A 19,421-nucleotide genomic window follows, 5' to 3' on the forward strand; every position below is an offset into this window, starting at 1 on the left:
CATCTATTGTTTACCTTGCGTCAACATAGCTTAGGCCACACCAATTTAATTTCTTGGTTCACGGATTTTTTCATAAAAAATATGGAGCGAGAGGGCGAAATAAAAATAAAAATAAAAATTGTAAAATGGTTGGGGTAAAGGTAACAAATTATCCAAAACATAAAGAAAAAAAGTTTTCAGCTTGAAAAAAGTACGAAAACACTATTATTGTACAGTAACAGCACCTGTACCCACACTTTAAGGAGCTTATGATATAAAGGCCAATTTGCTACACCAGAAATTGGTGAATGGCTTCATTAATGGTGAAAATTTGCTGAGTGGTAATTTTTATTTTTATTTTTTTTTTCCAAAAAATAGGAGCGAGCGAATCCGTGAACCAAGAAATTAAATTGGTGTGGCCTTAGTGTAATATGAAAACTTAGTAGGTTATCCATATCTTGTGGTTCCTTTGTGCTTACAACACCAAATCACGCGAGGAATAGCTTAAGGCGCAACGATTATTTACAACTGAGGAAATGACATGTGAAAAGAGGGAGATAGCACTGTATGGCACAAAACAGATGTTAACGTTAACGTTATACCCTTTTGTCTTTTACTTAAGCTCAAGATGAAATGACACGAAATCACTGTTAGCGACGACTTCGAAAACAGTCGTCAACTAGAAAGATAACATTTGCAAGCAAATATATCATGTTCACCTTCACATGCCGAAGTCTAACACTGACAACTGTTATGTTTTTTCTTATTCCAACACATTCCTGATTTTGTAAAAAAACAAAAAACAAAAAAAAACACAACAGGAGCCTACTACTTCACCGGTAACCATGGTGACAGCTGTATGGTCCAGGTCGTTGACCTGATTTGTTTGGACAAGAAGAACGTCCTTGAAGAAACAGAGCAAAAACAAATTAAGTTTGCCTTCACAAATAGTCAATTAACCTAGAAATACAGTATATCATTCTGAAGAACAAAGTTTTTTGTGAGTGACCTCATTTTCTATCTCACAATGTTTAGACGTGTTTTCTGGTAATAATTCGATTGAGACCTCTCATCCTGAAGTAATTTTCTGAACAATATCCCAAGGACCCTCCATGATTGTATTATTCACATAATCATAAACATCATTTGAGAAAAGCAGACGGCAATTATTACAAGCCTGTTCTCAAACAATGGGAACATTTGCATATGAGGTATCTACAGAAGACTGAGACAGCCCTGAACGGCACAGAACAGGTCAGACCGCCCCCACCTTCAACACTCTCAAGACCTTCATCATGATGCGGTAGGTACAACACCTTACTTTTAACGGATTGTGACGCTTGTGTTTGGCTTTATCCAGTTGGTTTTGGCGAGGAAAGGGGAAAGAAGTCATAAGGTGATTTTTTAAAAGTTTCTATCCGTTGTAAATGCGAGAAAATGCACGTAAACGGGCCCGTTGTGATAACGTATGTTCAATCCAACATGTATGACGCAGCATATCTCGTCTGTACAAAGAGGAGCTAGATCCACAAATATTTTGATCAGGTGGCATATTTCTCCCAATCAGTAGATGACTGGGCTCCCCTACTAAATGTAAAAGCACCCCATTTTATGCAAAAGAAACTGAAACTAGAGAGGCAACATTTTCGTGAAAATGCAGAATGTTTCCCAGTGGTTTTAACGGTCACTAGTCGATCGCTAAATTCTCTTCGTAGCAACTTTTGTGATAACGCGAATCCACTGATTACTAGTTGAGGTCTTACAGACTGTTCAAGTCCACTTATAATGTGGAACAATACCTGGATATTGACAATATTCGGCACAGGACGGCCGTCACAAAACTACGAGTCAGTTGCCACAAATTACACATCGAAACCGGAAGACATAACCGCACTCCTCTAGAACAACGAATATGTAGATACTGCAGTCTAGATAAGTTAGAAGACGAACATCATTTTGTAGTAGAATGTAGTTTGTACAAGAAAGAGAGAGCTGAACTCTACAGACTAATAGAATCCATGTTCCCCCACTTCATACAACTAAGTAATATAGACAAATTTATATTCCTTATGAATCTAGACAAGCCTTTACTTATAAAGCATATCTGTTCTTACATTTTCAATATCACAAAGAAACGAGAAGAAGCCGAATGTACGCAGTAGAAGACGATCCTTGAGTAGTGTAGATTCATTGTATCATTATATCATGTTGTATCATTTGTTGTGACCTGTACTAAACCCAGTGGGTATGAATGTACAATAAAGGTCTTCATTCATTCATATATACATTCACAAGCAAGCTCTGTTTCTTTACCAAAACATGCCCACAAATGCAGAACAGAAAGTCCCAAGGTTTTGGTGGGTTTGATGTTGTGGTCGCAAGACAATGTATGAGATGGCTGTTTAAAAGGAAAAAACAAAATTGAAATTTTTTTTCCCTCCGCGGACTCGAACCCGGGTTGAGCCCTGAGCCATGCTTTACGATCCCGTTCATCCCAACAGCGGGAAAAGGAAGAACAAAAAGTCTGAAATGCGGGTTATATTCTTATATTAAATGGATGTTTAAAAAGGGGGGGAAAAGACAACTGAAAAAACCTTCTCAACCTCGGACTCGAAACCGGGTCGATCCAGCAACAAAAGCGTTCTGAGCAGATACTCTCACCATTTTGCCACTTGGCGCGAAACATTTCTGGAACTTTAAACAGGTATACAAATGTAGTGCATAGCTTGAACAAGTCCGTTCATAATTTCCAATATTCCAAGGTCCAATTTTCTGAAGATGATTTTATGTGAAAAGTTAGATATGACGTACCTACACAGCGAGATGATACTATATAGCTAGTTGCTTGAACTTTCACATCAAATGTGACATTACTCCCGTCTACCCGCTGCAGTGTGAGGGTGTTGCTGACCCTGGTACTGATAGCCGCTCTGCTCTGGGAGTCAGAGGCAAGGTTCTCACGGAGGTACCGTAACAGGTACTCACGGAGGTACCGTCGCACACAACCTACATGTACGTATACAAACATTGGTGCGACTTGTGAAACATCTTTGGATGGTTTGGAAACGTTGTTTTCTGTTTACAGATAAGCGTTTTCTGATGTACATGTAATCAGATAGCTCTGGCATGTTTGTGGGTATTTAGTGGTCGTTTCTATGTAGTTATATCCTCCGTTGGTCAGTATTGGCCATTGTAAAAACCCTCACATTAGCCCTATAGCATCGACTATCTCTATTTTTTCTCTTCCACCTCCGTCTATTTCTCTCTATTATGACTTTAAAGGGCGCACAAGGACAAAGTAGATATACGCGTGCTGCATATGGGGGGCGTCGATTCGCGATTTTTATCTGGGAATACGACGGGAAAGGAAAAATGCCGCGAGAGGAATATATACCGGGGGGAGTGCGCCGGCCCTAGGCCTAGGAGTGTGTATTGGCTTCGGTAGCCGGCCTAGGGGTGTGTATGGGTTCGGTAGCCGGCCTAGGAGCGTGTATGGGCTTCGGTAGCCGGCCTAGGATTGTGCACTCCTATGCCGGATACACTACTTTGCCAGCTTTCGATACTATCCGATGCTACCGTAGGATCTGCTTTGAGATTACGAACTAACCACAAACTTTTGTGTTTTGTAGCCAGGTGTTCTAACCCATGGAGAGGGCGTGGTGTCCTCCAGACCGGCTGCCTCAAGCCGTACCAGGCGGGGGAGACCTGCGGGTTCTCGTGTCAGGACGGGTACAGGCAGACTTCAGGTGACAACAGCAGGACCTGTAGCGGTGGCTCCTGGTCCGGACAACCCCTGGTCTGCGAGTACGGTACGTTTTACCATGTTTTCCTGTCTTAGTCTAAATAAGCACATGCGCGTTTAATCATCAATCAAGCAGTGACAACTATTACTTGTTACATAAGATTTTTTCAATTAACTTTTAGATACCCTGATGTTGATGTTGATGAAGTGACCCAATGGATCTTGTGAATGGATAGGAATACAGGAAATGTTATTGTGAAAGAGAGAATTCGAAGTAAAATGTAATTTACAGGTTGCTTGACCAATGATCTATAAGGTTTATTTTTGTAACGCTGCATGATACTTGCTTGATACAACATGCGGTTGTAATGCTCTGCTCTGCACAGCTCTGCATGACGTCATCAGCTGACTTCCTATGGTCCTTGAGTGTTGAGCCTCCTTTAGGCTAACGTCACATTTCCACAAAGGGGCCCGACCGGGCAGCTTTGGAGAACGCAATGTACGATATGAAAGACAACAAAAACACAAAACGAACCAAAAATAATTCAACAGCATGTCTTAAGCACATTTATCAGCGTAAACGCTAGTTTTTCGTTCCCACAAACAGCACGGCCGGGCCCCCGGGTAGGGAATGCGACGTAGGCCTCATCACTGACATCGGTACTCTCTGCGGTAGGCGGCAGTCTAATCTCCAAGCAGATCCTACGGTAGCATAAGATAGTATCAAAAGCTGGCAGAGGAGTGTGTTTGGCTACCGGGAAATGTACACCTCTTGGCTGACTACACTCCTTGGCCAGTTTGGTACTATCTTATGCCATCGTAGGATCTGCTTGGAGATTAGCGGCAGTCTTCCACATGCTATCTCTACTTATCAGCTACACCCGCCGGGACGCTGCCTTCTACAAGGTTCTTTGCCGCTTCCTTCCTCTTCATTCCTTTAATCCAAGATGCTCGACACTGTAGTACATAGAGATTTAACTAAGATATGTTCTGTCCCAGCCGGATGTTACCGACCACCGTACACTGAGGGTTCTTGGTGGAGAGGCTGCAGCTGGCCTTTTGAGACCGGGGAGAGCTGCACCTACGAGTGTAGGGATGGACACGTGGCAGTGTCCGGGGACTCCAGCATTACCTGTCAGGACGGAGCCTGGTCTGGGACGCCGCTAAGCTGCGAGTACAGTAAGTACTGTAACAGTACTGGGTTCTTACATGTACGGCATCATGTAAACGACTCCTCAGGAAGGAGCGATGAAGATGAGATGAAGGAATGAAGAACACATTTGTGCATCATGATATACCGAATCGATGATCTTACACGTGAGAATATATGAAACACAGGAGGCAAATAGTACAGTCTCCTGGCTTCCGGGATTCGAACACGAGATCGCGCCGGACTATTAGACTGGTCAGTTGGTGGCGCTTGAACCCCACAGTTACGCTACCCACAGTTACGATGACCAGAGTCATGAAATACAAGAGGTGAATCCACGCCGAACCCGGTCCTTTGCAGAGACAGCGCCAAATAACCCAACTGTTAACATTACATGTAGATTGACTGAGGCATCCTTTCTCCTGTAGCTGGCTGTGAGCGGCCATCTTTCACTAGGGGGACCGGAGCCCGGAGTCAGGGGTGCTGGTGGCCGTACAAGAACGGGGACAGCTGCACCTACACCTGCAAGCAGGGACATTCTAGGGTGTCCGGAGACTCCATCATCACCTGTGTGAACCGTACCTGGTCCGGGTCCCCGCTGGAGTGTCAGCGTACATGTACGTACTGCCACAATAGTCCTAGTTTAGAAGCACGTCCGCGTGCATGTGTTTTTATCGACTTACCACTTCTCGATAACAGTACAGATCGGAAGATGGTGTCGCATTTCCAAACCGGGGCCCGGCCGGGCAGCTTTCGGGAATGAAAAAGTATGATATAAAAAGCACAAAACTACACAAGACGTAAAGAGAATAGTTGTGGGCATAGTTTGTGTATATGTTTACATATACATTTCTACTTTTCGTTTCCACAGTCCGGCCGGGCCCCGTTTGGGAAATGTGACGTTAGCCTTAGGGTGCTCTTGTGCCGTCCAGCCAAACAGCCTAGAATACATGTACACTCAAATTCAATGGTTGTTTCTAAAACGGCCTTCTTCTTTCTTCAGCCGGTTGTGGGCCTCCATCTCGTAGCCTTGGCTACTGGGGACCCTGGACCTGCCGCTGGCCGTACGAGGAAGGGGAGACGTGCAGGTTCGAGTGCCGGCCCGGGTGGGAACAGCAGTCGGGGGAGACCACCACCACCTGCACCGGCGGGCAGTGGACTGGAGCCCCGCTGGTCTGCACCAGGAGCTCCGGCCCTGGTGTCGGTAAGAACTCTTCTTTCACCTAAGGCCATGTTGATTTAATTATATGGATACATAAAAAAAGAAAAAGAACAAGTTTTCAACCATGCTTTAAATTTTACAAATCAACTGTATGCAAATACATGCCTTAGATTAAAATATATATATATATACTGTGGTTACGACAATTGCAAGGTCAAAGAAGGATGTGTGAAAACAGAAATGAAGACTTTATTGTTCGATATTCAGTACTCTTGTGACTGATTATTTCATTTGTTCAACATTCCTAATGATGACCACTTAAATTTCATAATGAAATTTATTTTTGGTTGAACCTTTTTTTACTCGCACGCTCGCATCAGTTTTGAGGCTCCCAGAGGATGCCATCCATATCATCAAATCAACGTGGCCTAAATTTGCAAAACTACCTGTCTTCCATTTCTTGGACATGTCAAAGGAGAACGTACGCGTACGACATCTGAGCCCTTGCCACTCTTAGATTCGTCTCTACATCATCTAGCAAAAGAATGAATCCATATTATCTCTCTCCATCTCTTTATATCTATAACATCGTGACGAATGGGTAGAACAGCGTAGAACCAGTTTAATTGTTGTTGAACTTGCAGTAAGAATAATAGATTGTCAAAATGATTGTTTTGCCTAAAAGTAGATGATCTAAGAAGATACTTGCCTTATCATTGTTGTACTGATTGATGCGTTCTCAGACGCAGCCTGGTGGCGGGGCGGGAGGCGGTAAGACGTCTTCCCGACCAAGCGTGTGGAGCCAGCAAGGTCACACGTCATGACGTCAGCTCTCATCGCTTTCTTGTGTTTTGATTGCTGTGTTTGAGCTTGATTCACAATCAACTGTTCAACTAGTGGTGAATGTGTCACGTTCAGCATGACGTCAGCTCCCCAAGGAGTGAAGTTTGTTTTGTGAATTCGTTATTTTCGTATATAGTAAACTTGTATGGACTGAATTGTATCTGAATCACTTACATCTGCTAAATGGAACTTTTTTAAATAGCGTTTTTAAAATAGCGATCCTATAACATGGAGACATTTTGCTGACGAGTATTTTGTTGACTATGTTGTGACTATTTCCGCCCATGCTGTTTTTATTTTATGGTTTTAGTTAACATAGAATGACATACAAACATACATGCATCTTTATTTATCAATATTGACGTCAAAATCGTTCACGCTGCGAACTAAAACATTGTTTTCAACAAAATAACGGCAGTACTGTCATTACTGAGTGTGAGACAACACGTCCCACCTTATTCAACTGGTATTTAAGAATATAAAGTGTTTATAATCTTGTTTGTCTCGCTTCAACCTATTACATTCCTCAACACTCGTGAAAGACACTAAACACTTAAACAGTAGACAGTAAAACAGTAAACCTATCGCATACAAATAAAACTGGATATTTGTGATAAACTGGTACAATCTGATGTGTTGAGTGAGAGTGTGAAAAAAATTCTGCTTTCTACCAAATGTATATGAAGTGTCTATAAAACAATAATAAAAGGTATTGAACCTATTGTCTATCTATTGTTTATCTTACGTCAAGAGAGATTGTATGTAACATGAAAACTAAGAGGCATACAGAGAGTAGGTTATCCATACCGTGCGGGTCCTTTGTGATTACAACACCAAATCACGCGAGGAATAGCTTACGGCAACGATTCAAAATAAGGTTTACAACAGCGTATTTCAACAGATGCTTTAAGAGAATGCTCCTTTGTCTTTTAGCCCAAGATGTAATGCTACGAACTGCAAGTCACTGTTTGTGGCGGCCACGAGACCAATCGTCAATGTGTAGATGAACTGTTGAAGTTCTACAGATAGTTTATTTACCTATAACATATCGTTCTGAAGAAGCAAGGTTTTGTGCGTGAGCTCGTGTTCTATCTCATGATGTTTGAACGTTTCTCTGACAACAATTCTATTGAGAAGTCTCAACCTAAATTGATTTGCTGAGCAGTATCCCACGGGACCTCCATTTATTGTTAGATATATATTTTATATGTCATATTATTCACATCAAATAAGAAACGTAAGACATCAATTATCATAAACCTGTTCTTCAACAATGGGAACATTTGCATATGACGTATCAAAAGACGGAGACTACTAAACGGCACAGAAACCGGTCAGACCGCCTCCATCTTCAACACTCTTAAGAGCTTCACCACGATGCGGTAGGTAGAACACCTTACTTTATCGTATTGTGACGTTTGTGTTTGTCTTTATCTTGTAAATTTGGCGGGGGAGACGAAAGAGGTCGGGAGGATGATTTTCATATGTTTCCATCCGTTGTAAATGCGAGAAAATGCACGTAAACGGACCTGTCGTATGACGTATGTTCAATCCGACATGTATGACGCAGGATACCTCGCCTGTACGGAACTGAGGATCGGTTCACAAATTCTTTTGTCAGGTGGACACCTGTTTCTCGACTCCCCGTCAATGGATGATGGGTTAGGTAAGAAATGTACAAGTTTCTCATCTACAGTTTTATACAAAGAACACTGCAAAATATCCAGCTGTTATTCAGAACTGCAACTAAAGTCACAAGGAAACGATGTGCGGCTACAGGGCATTGTTTCCGCACGAATGTACAGTGACGAACCGATGGCACGGTTCAGTCTGACTGTGTTCAGGAGTCCCTGTTCTCTTAAAATCAAATCACACGAAGTATCTTTTATCGTTTCAACCGACCTCCTTAAAGATCCTTATATATAAGCTACATCTGCTTTTGATTTTTGGTCACATATGTAGGTCACACCCTATTTCATACCATCATAGAGAACTCTTGGAGTTCGCCAGGCCAGGTAGGAACAAGGTAGTTCCACTTTAGGCCGGGACCCCGTTTTACGTCGCCTCCGAAAGACGATAGCAATCCCTTACAACATGTCCGAGCTCGAGCCGAGCCGAGCCGACCCTGGGATCAAACTCAGGACAGCAGAACCATGGAATTGGATCCAGATGGCCAAGCAGAGGGGCTGCTTTAACCGCTCTGATAGATTCAATAAAACATTGATAGACTTTTAATTCCTTAGCACGTGGTACATGGATTATTGTAAAACATTTTGATCTACGGTTTGGTATCCGTAAAAATACGAAGAATCGCAACGCATCGCAAAAGTTCGGGTAAAATTGACACTGTAGACAATAAACGACCCGCAGGACACCGCCCTAGTTTGTTCGGGATATTGTTGTCAATGCGCATTAGTCATGTCTTGATTTAAAACTGATCTTTAAAATGTCGGTCTCCGGAAAATGGGTGTCTGAAATGAGGTTTGTTACCGCCTTTACCGGTGTCATGTTCTAACTGATGACCGTATTCTGAGAGAAATGATATTTGGGTGGAAGGAATAATCGCTACTTGTGTGGAACCGACCTCAATTTCTGAGAAGATAACGCCCGACTGCGCTCACAGTAAGTGGCGAGCAAGTCACAATAGGTTTGTGCTTGGGGCATTTTGTTCTGTAATGTCTTTTGTCGTAAAGAGTTAACTGAAGTTGCATTTTTTTAATGATTTTTCACTTCCTTCAGCGGATTCAAACACGTGACTGTATACATTCGGTCAGTGTCACTGACGAAAACTAACAGATGCTAGTTGAAATGTCTGGCCGTTTCCAAAATCAATCCAGTTGCTTGAGTAAGTGCTTTTTGGCATATCTTATTACCTGGATGTTTAATCTTCATAGACGCGATTGTACACATAGTGCTGGTTGAGCAAGTTCCCACGAGAGAAAAATGTTTGGGGCGTTTTGTACTGTCTTTCTTAACTTTCTTTCTTTATTCACAATGATACAACACATTACACGGGTCAGTTTAGGTAGCTTGCGCTGGTAACGACTGACCCACAAAGGTGCAGACAGACAAAAAAAACATGACGTACCGGTTTTTATTATTGCCATACAATGTTGATACTAGTAGCCTCAACTGTCGAAGTATCATTATTCCTGTCTACCCGCTGCAGTGTGAGGGTGTTGCTGACCTTGGTACTGATAGCGGCTCTGCTGTGGGAGTCGGAAGCCTGGTGGGCCCGGCAGAGGTACCGTCGAACACAGCCTTCATGTAAGTACACAAACACAAGTTATTTTTGCCGTGGTCAGATCGGTCGGGCCTGTTTTGTAGGTTTTTACTTTTGACTTTTAGTGGCCTTTTCTGTGTATCTATCTGCGTCTGTCAATATTGGCCATGGTAAAACCCTCATTCACATCATTGTAAAGTGTTGGTTATGGCGTATCTATGTCTCTCTTACCTTCTTAGAGAGAAACATTATGTCTTAGTTTGATCTTTTACAGTATCACAAAGACCATCATCGTTCATAACTCTGTCTCCACCTTCCACAGTTATCAATATCCAAAACCAGCATGTAACGTAAAATGACTTTAGGGCAACCTGAAGATATGCCCAAGGACCACGTGTAGAATCTAACAACGAACTAACAACAAATCGTCCCGTTTCCTATTTTGAAGCGGGATGTTCTAGTCCTCCGTATGCGCTGGGTGTTAGTCGGACAGTCTGTACCTACCCGTACGGGGAGGGAGAGACCTGCGAGTTCTCGTGTATTGATGGGTACGGGCAGGCTTCAGGTGACACCAGCAGGACCTGTAGCGGTGGCTCTTGGTCCGGACAACCTCTGGTCTGCCAGTATGGTAAGTTCTACCATGTATTCCTGTTCCTATAGTCTAAATAAGAACATGAACGTTTAATCACGCATCAAGCAGCATTCTACCCTGACTTGAATCTTTTCGATGATGCTAGACGCTGTTGATGAGGTGACCCAATGGATCGAGTGTATGAATAGAGGTAACTTATTATAGTAAAAGAAAAAGGTAAGATTTCGTATACAGACGGCTGGAGAAATTCGATATTAGGTTCATTGCTGCATTGCTCAGGATAATATACATTTTTGTTCTTTCCCAGCCGGATGTGACCGACCACAGTACACTGCGGGTTCTTGGCGGAAAGACTGTTGGTGGCCTTACGAGAACGGGGAGAACTGCACCTACATGTGCCGGGATGGTTCCTCTGCAGTGTCCGGGGACTCCGTCATCACCTGTCAGGACGGAGCCTGGTCTGGGACGCCGCTAAGCTGCGAATACAGTAAGTACTGTAACAGTACTAGTTACTTACATGTACTGCTGCATATACACAACCCCTCAAGAAAGGAGCAATAAAGATGAGGTGAAGGAATGATGGCAGGACAAAGAACGCATATGTGCATGAATGGTAAACTAGATGATCTTACACATACTTACGGTTTATTGATTCGGGAGTTATTTCTCCTGCAGCTGGATGTGAACGGCCACCTTTCACAAGGGGCAGCTGGAGTGAGAATTGCTGGTGGCCTTACGAGAACGGGGAAAACTGCACCTACACCTGCAGGGAGGGATATTCTAGAGTGTCCGGAGACTCCACCATCACCTGTGTGGACCGTACCTGGTCCGGGACCCCGCTGGAGTGCCAGCGTACTTGTACGTAATACCGGCACTAGAATGGTTTTGACGTCATCTCAGAATAATGTTCGCGTGCGTACCATGAATATCTACGCTGTTGGTTGTTTCCCTCTCAATGAGGGTATGGACATTCTACAGATCAAAAGATTTGATACGCAATGGGCTTTTACATGCTTTTGACTTAAAACAGTCAAACAGTTTGAAATATATGTATTTTTATGTTCCGAGTAACGCTATTATTTCCAAAACGTTTTTTTTTCAAGCCGGTTGTGACGCTCCACCCCGTCGCTATGGCTCCTGGGGACCCCGGGACTGCCGCTGGCCGTACGAGGAAGGGGAGACGTGCAGGTTCGACTGCCGGCCCGGGTGGGAGCAGCAGTCGGGGAACACCACCACCACCTGCACCGGCGGGCAGTGGACTGGAGACCCGCTGGTCTGCACCAGGAGCTCCAGCCCTGGCTCTAGCGCCGGTAAGAACTCTTCTTTCACCTAAATTGGCGAAACTACATGTATCTGCCCTCCATTTCAATGTCTCAAGAATAACGTAAGCGTGTGAATAACCCGTGCCGCCCTTAGATTCGTTTCTACATTATCTAGCAAAAATAGATAAAACCAATCTCTTTAAAGTGGCCAAGTTCATAGATTTAAAGCCAGCTAAGCTGTTGTTGAACTTGCAGTGAGAGCAATAGATTGTTAAAAAGGTTGTTTTACTTGGAAGTAAGAAAACTAGAAGATTATCATTGACATACTGATTGATGTGTTCTCAGGCTGGTGGAATGGGCGTTAAGACGTCCACCCGACCGTGAGGCTTGGACCCAGCAACGTCACTACATCATGACGTCAGCTCTCATCGATTTCTTATGTTTTGAATACTCGTATTAGATGTTATAGCTTAATTACAATTAACAGCTCGACTAGAGATAAAAGGGTCACTTTCGTTTTTTTAATACCTTCGTGGATTGAACTGTCTCTAAATCAGTTACATTCACTAAATGGATTATAAACGCTTCTAGTAGCATAGAGACATGTTTTGTCAACGATTATATTCTTTTCAACTTAACTCAGCTTTTTTCAAACAGTTTGCAGTAAATATGGTGAAAATGGGACAAACATTGTATGTTGTGATTATTTTCTTCCAGATTGTTATTCTCCTATTTCTTTTTTATGGCTCTAGTGCTATTTCTTATTATGGCTCTAGGTCACGCTAATATATACCGTTTTATTCAACTGGTATCATAGTATACAAATTAAAAAGATTCAAAATCTTACTTCTCTCTCTTCAACCTTGCTTTACATGCCTCAAACTTCGATAAAACCTGATATCTGTGATAGTTCGGGCATTCGGGGGAAGTTCGGGAAGCCGTGTTCTGTTATGTGTAACCAGGACTTCAGTTCTGTAACATACTGCTGCACAGATATCCCTCGGCTGGGATCGTCACCTATGGCATATCAGGACAATTTTATGTTGTTGTTTTTTTTTGACGCCAGAAGAATATCGAGTTTGATATTATCCTGGTCTTTAGGAAGATTGTAAGTTGTTTTTCATGGTCCATCAAAGTTCCATTTAGAGCGGCGTTCCCTACTTCTTTCCGCTCAACGAAAACAACTCATTTGTAACAACCCGGGCAATCAGTACTTCTCTCTGTGTGTCAAGGGTGCCACAAGTGAATTATTCCACTCTGAACTTTTGAACATTCTGCTAGCTATGCAGAGCTTTTCCAGTACGTTGTACTTTTTAGTCGACATAATATAGGTAAATATTTAACATCACGTAAGAAACGTAAGCCACCAATTATTATAAACCTGTTCTTCAACAATGGGCTACATTTGCATATGACGTATCATCAGAAGACGGAGACAGCACTGAACGGCACAGAACAGGTCAGACTGCCTCTACCTTCAACACTCGTGCGCACTTCACCATGATACGGTAGGTAAACACCTTACTTTTAACGGATTGTAACGTTTGTGTTTGCCTTTGTCTCGGTGATTTTTGGCGGCGGATGGGAAAGACGTCGGGAGGGAGATGTTATAAGTTTCAACCCGCGGTATGAGTGAGAAAAGTCACGTAGACGGGCCTGCTGTATATGTTCAGTCCGGCATGTATGACGCAGTATATATATCTCGTCTGTGCAGAAAGGATCGGTTCACAACTTCACGTGGAGTTTTTCTCCAGTCCTCGTCACTAGATGACTGGCTTATCCTACAAAATGTAGAAGTTCCTCATTAGCAGTTTTACACAAAGAAAACTCTAAATATCCAGCTCTTATATATTCAGAACTGCACCTAAAGTCATAAGGAAACGATGTGCCGTCCACGCAGGGCATTGTTTCCGCACGAATGTTCAGTGACGATTCGGGGGCACGGCTCAGTCTGACTGTGTTCAGGAGTCCCTCTTCGCTCAGAATTACATCATGTGAAGTCCCGTTTGTCGTTCCAATGGCCTCCTGATATAAAAGCTACATGTACTTTTGATGTTTGGTCGGGTACGTAGGGCATACCATATTTCATACAGAAGTCGACTTAATAAATCATTGGTCGACTTCCCCAGCACAGGGTACATATATAGATCGCTGTAGAACAATCTGATTTACTGTTTGATGTCCATAAAAATATGAAGAATCGTAAAAGTTCAGGTAAAATTGGCACTGTAGATAACAAACGACCAGTAGGACGTCCCGTGGCATTGCCCTTTATGTTCGCAACGTATATTGCCAGGGGTCAATGCGCATTAGTCTTGATTTAAAACTGATCTAAAATCTCGGTTTCCGGAAAGTGGGAGTCTGAAATGAGGTTTGTTATCGCCTTTACCGGTGTCATGTTCTAACAGATGACCGTATTCTGAGAGAAATGATATTTGGGTGGAAGGAATAATCGCTATTGATGTGGAACCGACTTCAAATTCAGATAAGTTTACACTCGACTGTACACATAGTACCGGGCGAGCAAGTCCTATGCCTAGTTAGTAACAGAACATTTTAACAATGCTTCGGGCGTTTTGTACTGTAAAGAGAGGGAAATGATATTTGAGTGGATTCAGAATAGATATTCGGCTAGAATCAATAATCGCTATTGATGTCGAACTGATCTCGAGTTCTGACAAGTTAACACCCAACTATACATATGGTGCTGGGCGAGCAAGTTCCATTGAGAAAAATGCTTGGGGCGTTCTGTCCACTGACTGTAATCTCTTTCTTCTAAAAGAGTCCATTGTTGTGTGTGTGTGTGTTTTTTTTTTACATAAATGATTTGCTACGCCTTCCAGCTGGTACAAAACTCGAAAAACGAACTTTATCCTCTACAAATTTAGAACTAAAATTTTTTTCGGTGACTTGCCGACTTTTACTACATATATATAGTTAATCATAGAATTATAACGTAAGATTTGGCAAGGCAATGCACAAATTAAGTTTAAGGAAACAAGTTTGAAGGCTTCTTCGAAATGAAAATAACACATGAATTAACACATCCATTGTTTCTGGCCGCTCGTCGTGCGAGATCTAGAAGTAACTTTTTGTTTTCCTGTGTAAATTATTTTCATCTGTTTGTTGAAAAATCTTGACGATGTAGAGGGAGGCCAAACATTGCCACAAAATAGACAAAAAAGTACCGGATTTTATTATGTAACGTTACATACAGTGAATTGATACTAGTACTAGTAGCCTCAACTCTCGGAGTATCATTATTCGTGTCTACCCGCTGCAGTCTGAGGGTGTTGCTGACCTTGGTGCTGATAGCGGCTCTGCTGTGGGAATCGGAAGCATTGTTCTCATGGAGGAACCGCAGGTACTCACGAAGGTACCGTCGCACACGGCCTACATGTACGTATACAGACGTTGGTACAACTTTCGGTACATGTGGTGATTTGGAAACGTTTGTTTTATTTCGGCTTAGGTCAGATCGGTCGGGCCAATTTTGTGAGTCTTCGGTGGCCTTTTCTGTGAGACTATGGCTCCATTTGCCAATATTGGTCATGGTAAAACCCTCACTTACATCATCACTGCAGCGTTGGTCATGGCGTACCTAGGTCTCTCTTATCTTTTCGGAGAGAAACATCAATTCGCCTGACTCAGTCCTACGTCAAAGAATACTATGTCGCAATGAGTTTGATCTTCTACAGTATCACAAAGATTATCATCGTTCATAACTCGGTCTCTACTTTCCACAGTTTATATCCAAAACCAACATGTAACGTAAGATGTATCGGACTTTGGGGCAACCTGCAGATATGACGGAACACGTGTAGAATCACGAACTAACAACAAACCGTCCTGTTTGGCCTGTATTCTGTAGCCGCGTGCTCCTCCGTCTCTCTGTCTGGGCGGGGTGTCCGTCGAACAGTCTGTACCTTCCCGTACGGGGAGGGGGAGACCTGTGAGCTCTCGTGTATTGACGGGTACAGGCAGACGTCAGGTGACACCAGCAGGACCTGTAGCGGCGGCTCCTGGTCCGGACAACCCCTGGTCTGCGAGTACAGTACGTTCTACTGTGTTTTCCTGTTGCTTTAGCACATTCAAATGGATAATAATGTATTCTTATAGTGGTCACTGCTTGATACGTGATTAAACGTGCTAGTAACGTATGTATCCTGACTTGAATCATTTCGATGATGCCAGTTATTTGTAGAAAAACTCACATTCCCAATTCAACTAGACAAACCATCGATCTTAAAACACATCTGCTCTTTTATCTCCATTATAACAGAAAAGCCGGAAGTTGAATTTATCCAGCATTAGTCACATTTTGTATCTGTGAACCGTATCTTTTCAACATGTCTTTTTGTAACCTGTACTTAGCCCGGTGTGGTAAAAATGTGCAATAAAGGTCTTCATTCATTCATTGATGAAGTGACCCAAATGGATCGAGTGTATGAATAGAGGTATTATAGTGAAAGAAAGAAGTAACATGTCGTATACAGACGGCTGGAGAAATTCGATATTAGGTTCATTGGTGAAACGCTACAGGATACACAGATTTATGTTCTTTCCCAGCCGGATGTGACCGACCGCCGTACACTGAGGGTTCTCGGGAAGACTGCTGGTGGCCTTACGAGAACGGGGAGAACTGCACCTACACCTGCCGTAATGGTTACGCGAGAGTGTCCGGAGACTCCGTCATCACCTGTGAGAACGGCAACTGGTCTGGGACGCCGCTGACCTGCGAGTACAGTAAGTACCGTTCTTACATCCACGCGTGTTCAAGAATGATTGATGAGGATGAGATAAAGGATTGGTAGGAGAACAACGAACACATGTGTGATCTCACTAAGATATAGATTGAGTCATGCATTCTTTCTCCTGCAGCTGGATGTGAGTGGCCACCTTTCACAAGGGGAAGCTGGAGGCAGGGATGCAGATGGCCTTACGAGAACGGGGAGAACTGCACATACACCTGCCGTAATGGTTACGCGAGAGTGTCCGGAGACTCCGTCATCACCTGTGAGAACGGCAACTGGTCTGGGACGCCGCTGACCTGCGAGTACAGTAAGTACCGTTCTTACATCCACGAGCGCTCAAGAATGATTGATGAGGATGAGATAAAAGATTGGTAGGAGAACAACGAACACATGTGTGATCTCACTAAGATATAGATTGAGTCAGGCATTCTTTCTCCTGCAGCTGGATGTGAGTGGCCACCTTTCACAAGTGGAAGCCGGAGGCGGGGATGCTGGTGGCCTTACGAGAACGGGGAAAACTGCACCTACACCTGTCAGGAGGGTCATTCTAGAGTGTCCGGAGACTCCACCATCACCTGTGTGGACGGGTCATGGTCTGGGACTCCGCTGGAGTGCCAGCGTACCTGTACGTAATGCCACTAGAATGGTTTTGACGTCATCTTAGAAAAACGTCCGCGTGCGTACCATCAATCTTCGCTGTTGTTTGTTTCCCTCTCAATAAAAATATGTACATTCTACAGATAAAAAGATTTAATACTGAAGGCGCTTTTACATACACTTGACTTAAAACAGGAAAACAGTTTAAAATACATGTATTTTTATGTTCCGAGTAACGCTATTATTTCCAAAACGTTTTTTGTTTTTTTCAAGCCGGTTGTGACCCTCCACCTCGTCGCTTTGGCTCCTGGGGACCTCGGGACTGCCGCTGGCCGTACGTGGAAGGGGAGACGTGCAGGTTCCAGTGCCAGTGGGGCTGGGAGCAGCAGTCCGGGGAGACCACCACCACCTGCACCGGCGGGCAGTGGACTGGAGACCCGCTGGTCTGCACCAGGAGCTCCAGTATGGGCTTTACTTTCATTTGATCTAAAGCTAGCATCTTTCCTCCATTTCTTAAAGAATGTTGTAACAGGAACGAAAACCTGTTAGTACCTATATCCAGCCCCGTGCCACCCCTAGCTTCAACTCTATATCATATCTATCAAAAATACATAAAACCAATGTCTTTAACGTGACAAATGGCAAAACCAATAATAAGTAAGCAAATATTTGTCTTACCATTGATGTACTGATTTGCCTGCTCTTAGGTTGGTGGTGGCCATGGGGGCGTTAAGACGTCTACCCGACCACGCAGACTTGGACCCAGCAACGTCACTACGTCATGACGTCAGTTCTCATCGCTATCGTATGTTCTGAATACTTGGATTAGATGTTATAGCTTAATTACAATTAACAGCTGAACTAGAGATAAATAAGTCACCTTCGTATTTGATAAACATGTATGTGTTCAATCTAAATCAGTTACATCCATTGTCGGCGATTGAATTCTTTTCAACTTAACTCAGCCTTTTTCAAACAGTTTGCAGTCAATGTCAAGTAAATATGGTGAAAATGGGCCACACATTGTGTGCTGTGATTATTTTCTTCCAGATTGTTATTTTCCTTTTTCTTTTATATGGCTCTAGGTCATGTATGTATGTATGTATGTAGGTCATGCCATTACTTTAAAACCACCGCTATTACCTAATATATATAACGTTATATATATATATAGAGAGGGACAGAGAGAGACAGACAGACAGACAAGACAGAGAGAGAGACCCGGCTAATTCAAATGGTATCATAGTATATAAAGTGAAAGATTCAAAATCTTTCTTGTCTCGCTTCAACCTAGCTTTATATTCCTCAAAAGTCGATAAAACCTGATATACGTGATAGTTCGGGGGAAGTTCGGGAAGCCGTGTTCTGTTATGTGTAACCAGGACTTCAGTTCTGAAACATACTGCCGCACAGATATCCCTCGGCTGGGATCATCACCTATGGCATATCAGGACGATTTTTATGTTTTCTTGGCGCCAGAAAAATATCGAGTTTGATATTATCCAGGTATTTAGGAAGATTGTAAGTTGTTTTTCCATGGTCCATCAAAGTTCCATTTAAAGCGGTGTTCCCTTCCTCTTTTCGCTCAACGAAAACAACTGATTGGTAACAACTCGGGCAATCAGTATTCATTCTCTCTGTGTGTCAAGGGTGCCTCAATGCGAAATAGTCCACTACATTGTATGAAATTTCTAACGTTCTGCTAGCTTTGCAGAAGAAGATACATTGTTTATCTTACGTCAAGAGAGATTGTATGTAACATGAAAACTAACAGACATACAGAAAGTAGGTTATCCATACCGTGCGGGTTCTTTGTGATTCCATAACCAAATCACGCGAGGAATAGCTTAAGGCAACGATTCAAAATAAGATGAACTACTCCGTGTTTCAACAGATGTTCCGAGAGAATGCCCCTTTGTCCTTTAGCCCAATACAAGACTGTCGTAGTTCTACAGATAGTTAATTTACCTAGGAATATAACATATCGTTCTGAAGAAACAAGGTTTTGTGCGTGAGCTCGTTTTCTATCTCATGATGTCATTCGATCGAGAAGTCTCAACCAAAGCTGATTTGCTGAGCAGTATCCCAAGGAACCTCCATTTATATCAACATCACGT

General features: G+C 43.0%; 2 protein-coding genes across 5 annotated transcripts; both read left to right on the forward strand.

Annotated features, from left to right (window-relative positions):
- The first annotated feature begins 1,131 nt into the window (after positions 1-1,131).
- LOC118431927 (sushi, von Willebrand factor type A, EGF and pentraxin domain-containing protein 1-like) lies at positions 1,132-12,799 on the forward strand. 3 transcript variants are annotated; one of them, XM_035843372.1, is made up of 7 exons: positions 1,132-1,282; positions 2,873-2,991; positions 3,609-3,788; positions 4,721-4,900; positions 11,367-11,549; positions 11,795-12,001; positions 12,299-12,799. In XM_035843372.1, exons 1-7 carry the CDS (start codon positions 1,275-1,277, stop codon positions 12,316-12,318), a joined length of 897 nt encoding a protein of 298 aa, XP_035699265.1. In that variant the 5' UTR covers positions 1,132-1,274; the 3' UTR covers positions 12,319-12,799. The 3 variants fall into 3 exon arrangements, with proteins under 3 accessions (XP_035699265.1, XP_035699264.1, XP_035699266.1); XM_035843371.1 differs by lacking the exon at positions 4,721-4,900 and adding an exon at positions 10,999-11,178 and having other exon boundaries at positions 1,133-1,282; XM_035843373.1 differs by lacking the exons at positions 1,132-1,282; positions 2,873-2,991; positions 3,609-3,788; positions 4,721-4,900 and adding exons at positions 8,187-8,258; positions 10,046-10,143; positions 10,548-10,727; positions 10,999-11,178.
- Positions 12,800-13,354: 555 nt separating this feature from the next.
- LOC118431926 (complement factor H-like) lies at positions 13,355-18,325 on the forward strand. Of its 2 annotated transcripts, XM_035843369.1 has the most exons (8): positions 13,356-13,461; positions 15,237-15,352; positions 15,825-16,007; positions 16,523-16,699; positions 16,835-17,014; positions 17,150-17,332; positions 17,578-17,766; positions 18,012-18,325. In XM_035843369.1, the coding sequence occupies exons 1-8, from the start codon at positions 13,454-13,456 to the stop codon at positions 18,035-18,037; spliced, it is 1,062 nt and encodes a 353-aa protein (XP_035699262.1). In that variant the 5' UTR covers positions 13,356-13,453; the 3' UTR covers positions 18,038-18,325. The 2 variants fall into 2 exon arrangements, with proteins under 2 accessions (XP_035699263.1, XP_035699262.1); XM_035843370.1 differs by lacking the exon at positions 16,835-17,014 and having other exon boundaries at positions 13,355-13,461.
- Positions 18,326-19,421: the final 1,096 nt, after the last annotated feature.

This window comes from Branchiostoma floridae, chromosome 15, assembly GCF_000003815.2.
Source record: "Branchiostoma floridae strain S238N-H82 chromosome 15, Bfl_VNyyK, whole genome shotgun sequence".
Lineage (NCBI taxonomy): Eukaryota > Metazoa > Chordata > Leptocardii > Amphioxiformes > Branchiostomatidae > Branchiostoma > Branchiostoma floridae.

Coding starts and splice junctions, on each gene's coding strand:
- LOC118431927 (XM_035843372.1), top strand. Junction 2,992..3,608: donor CCGTCGCACACAACCTACAT/GTACGTATACAA, acceptor TGTGTTTTGTAG/CCAGGTGTTCTAACCCATGG. Junction 11,550..11,794: donor GCTGGAGTGCCAGCGTACTT/GTACGTAATACC, acceptor TTTTTTTTCAAG/CCGGTTGTGACGCTCCACCC.
- LOC118431926 (XM_035843369.1), top strand. Junction 15,353..15,824: donor CCGTCGCACACGGCCTACAT/GTACGTATACAG, acceptor TGTATTCTGTAG/CCGCGTGCTCCTCCGTCTCT. Junction 17,333..17,577: donor GCTGGAGTGCCAGCGTACCT/GTACGTAATGCC, acceptor GTTTTTTTCAAG/CCGGTTGTGACCCTCCACCT.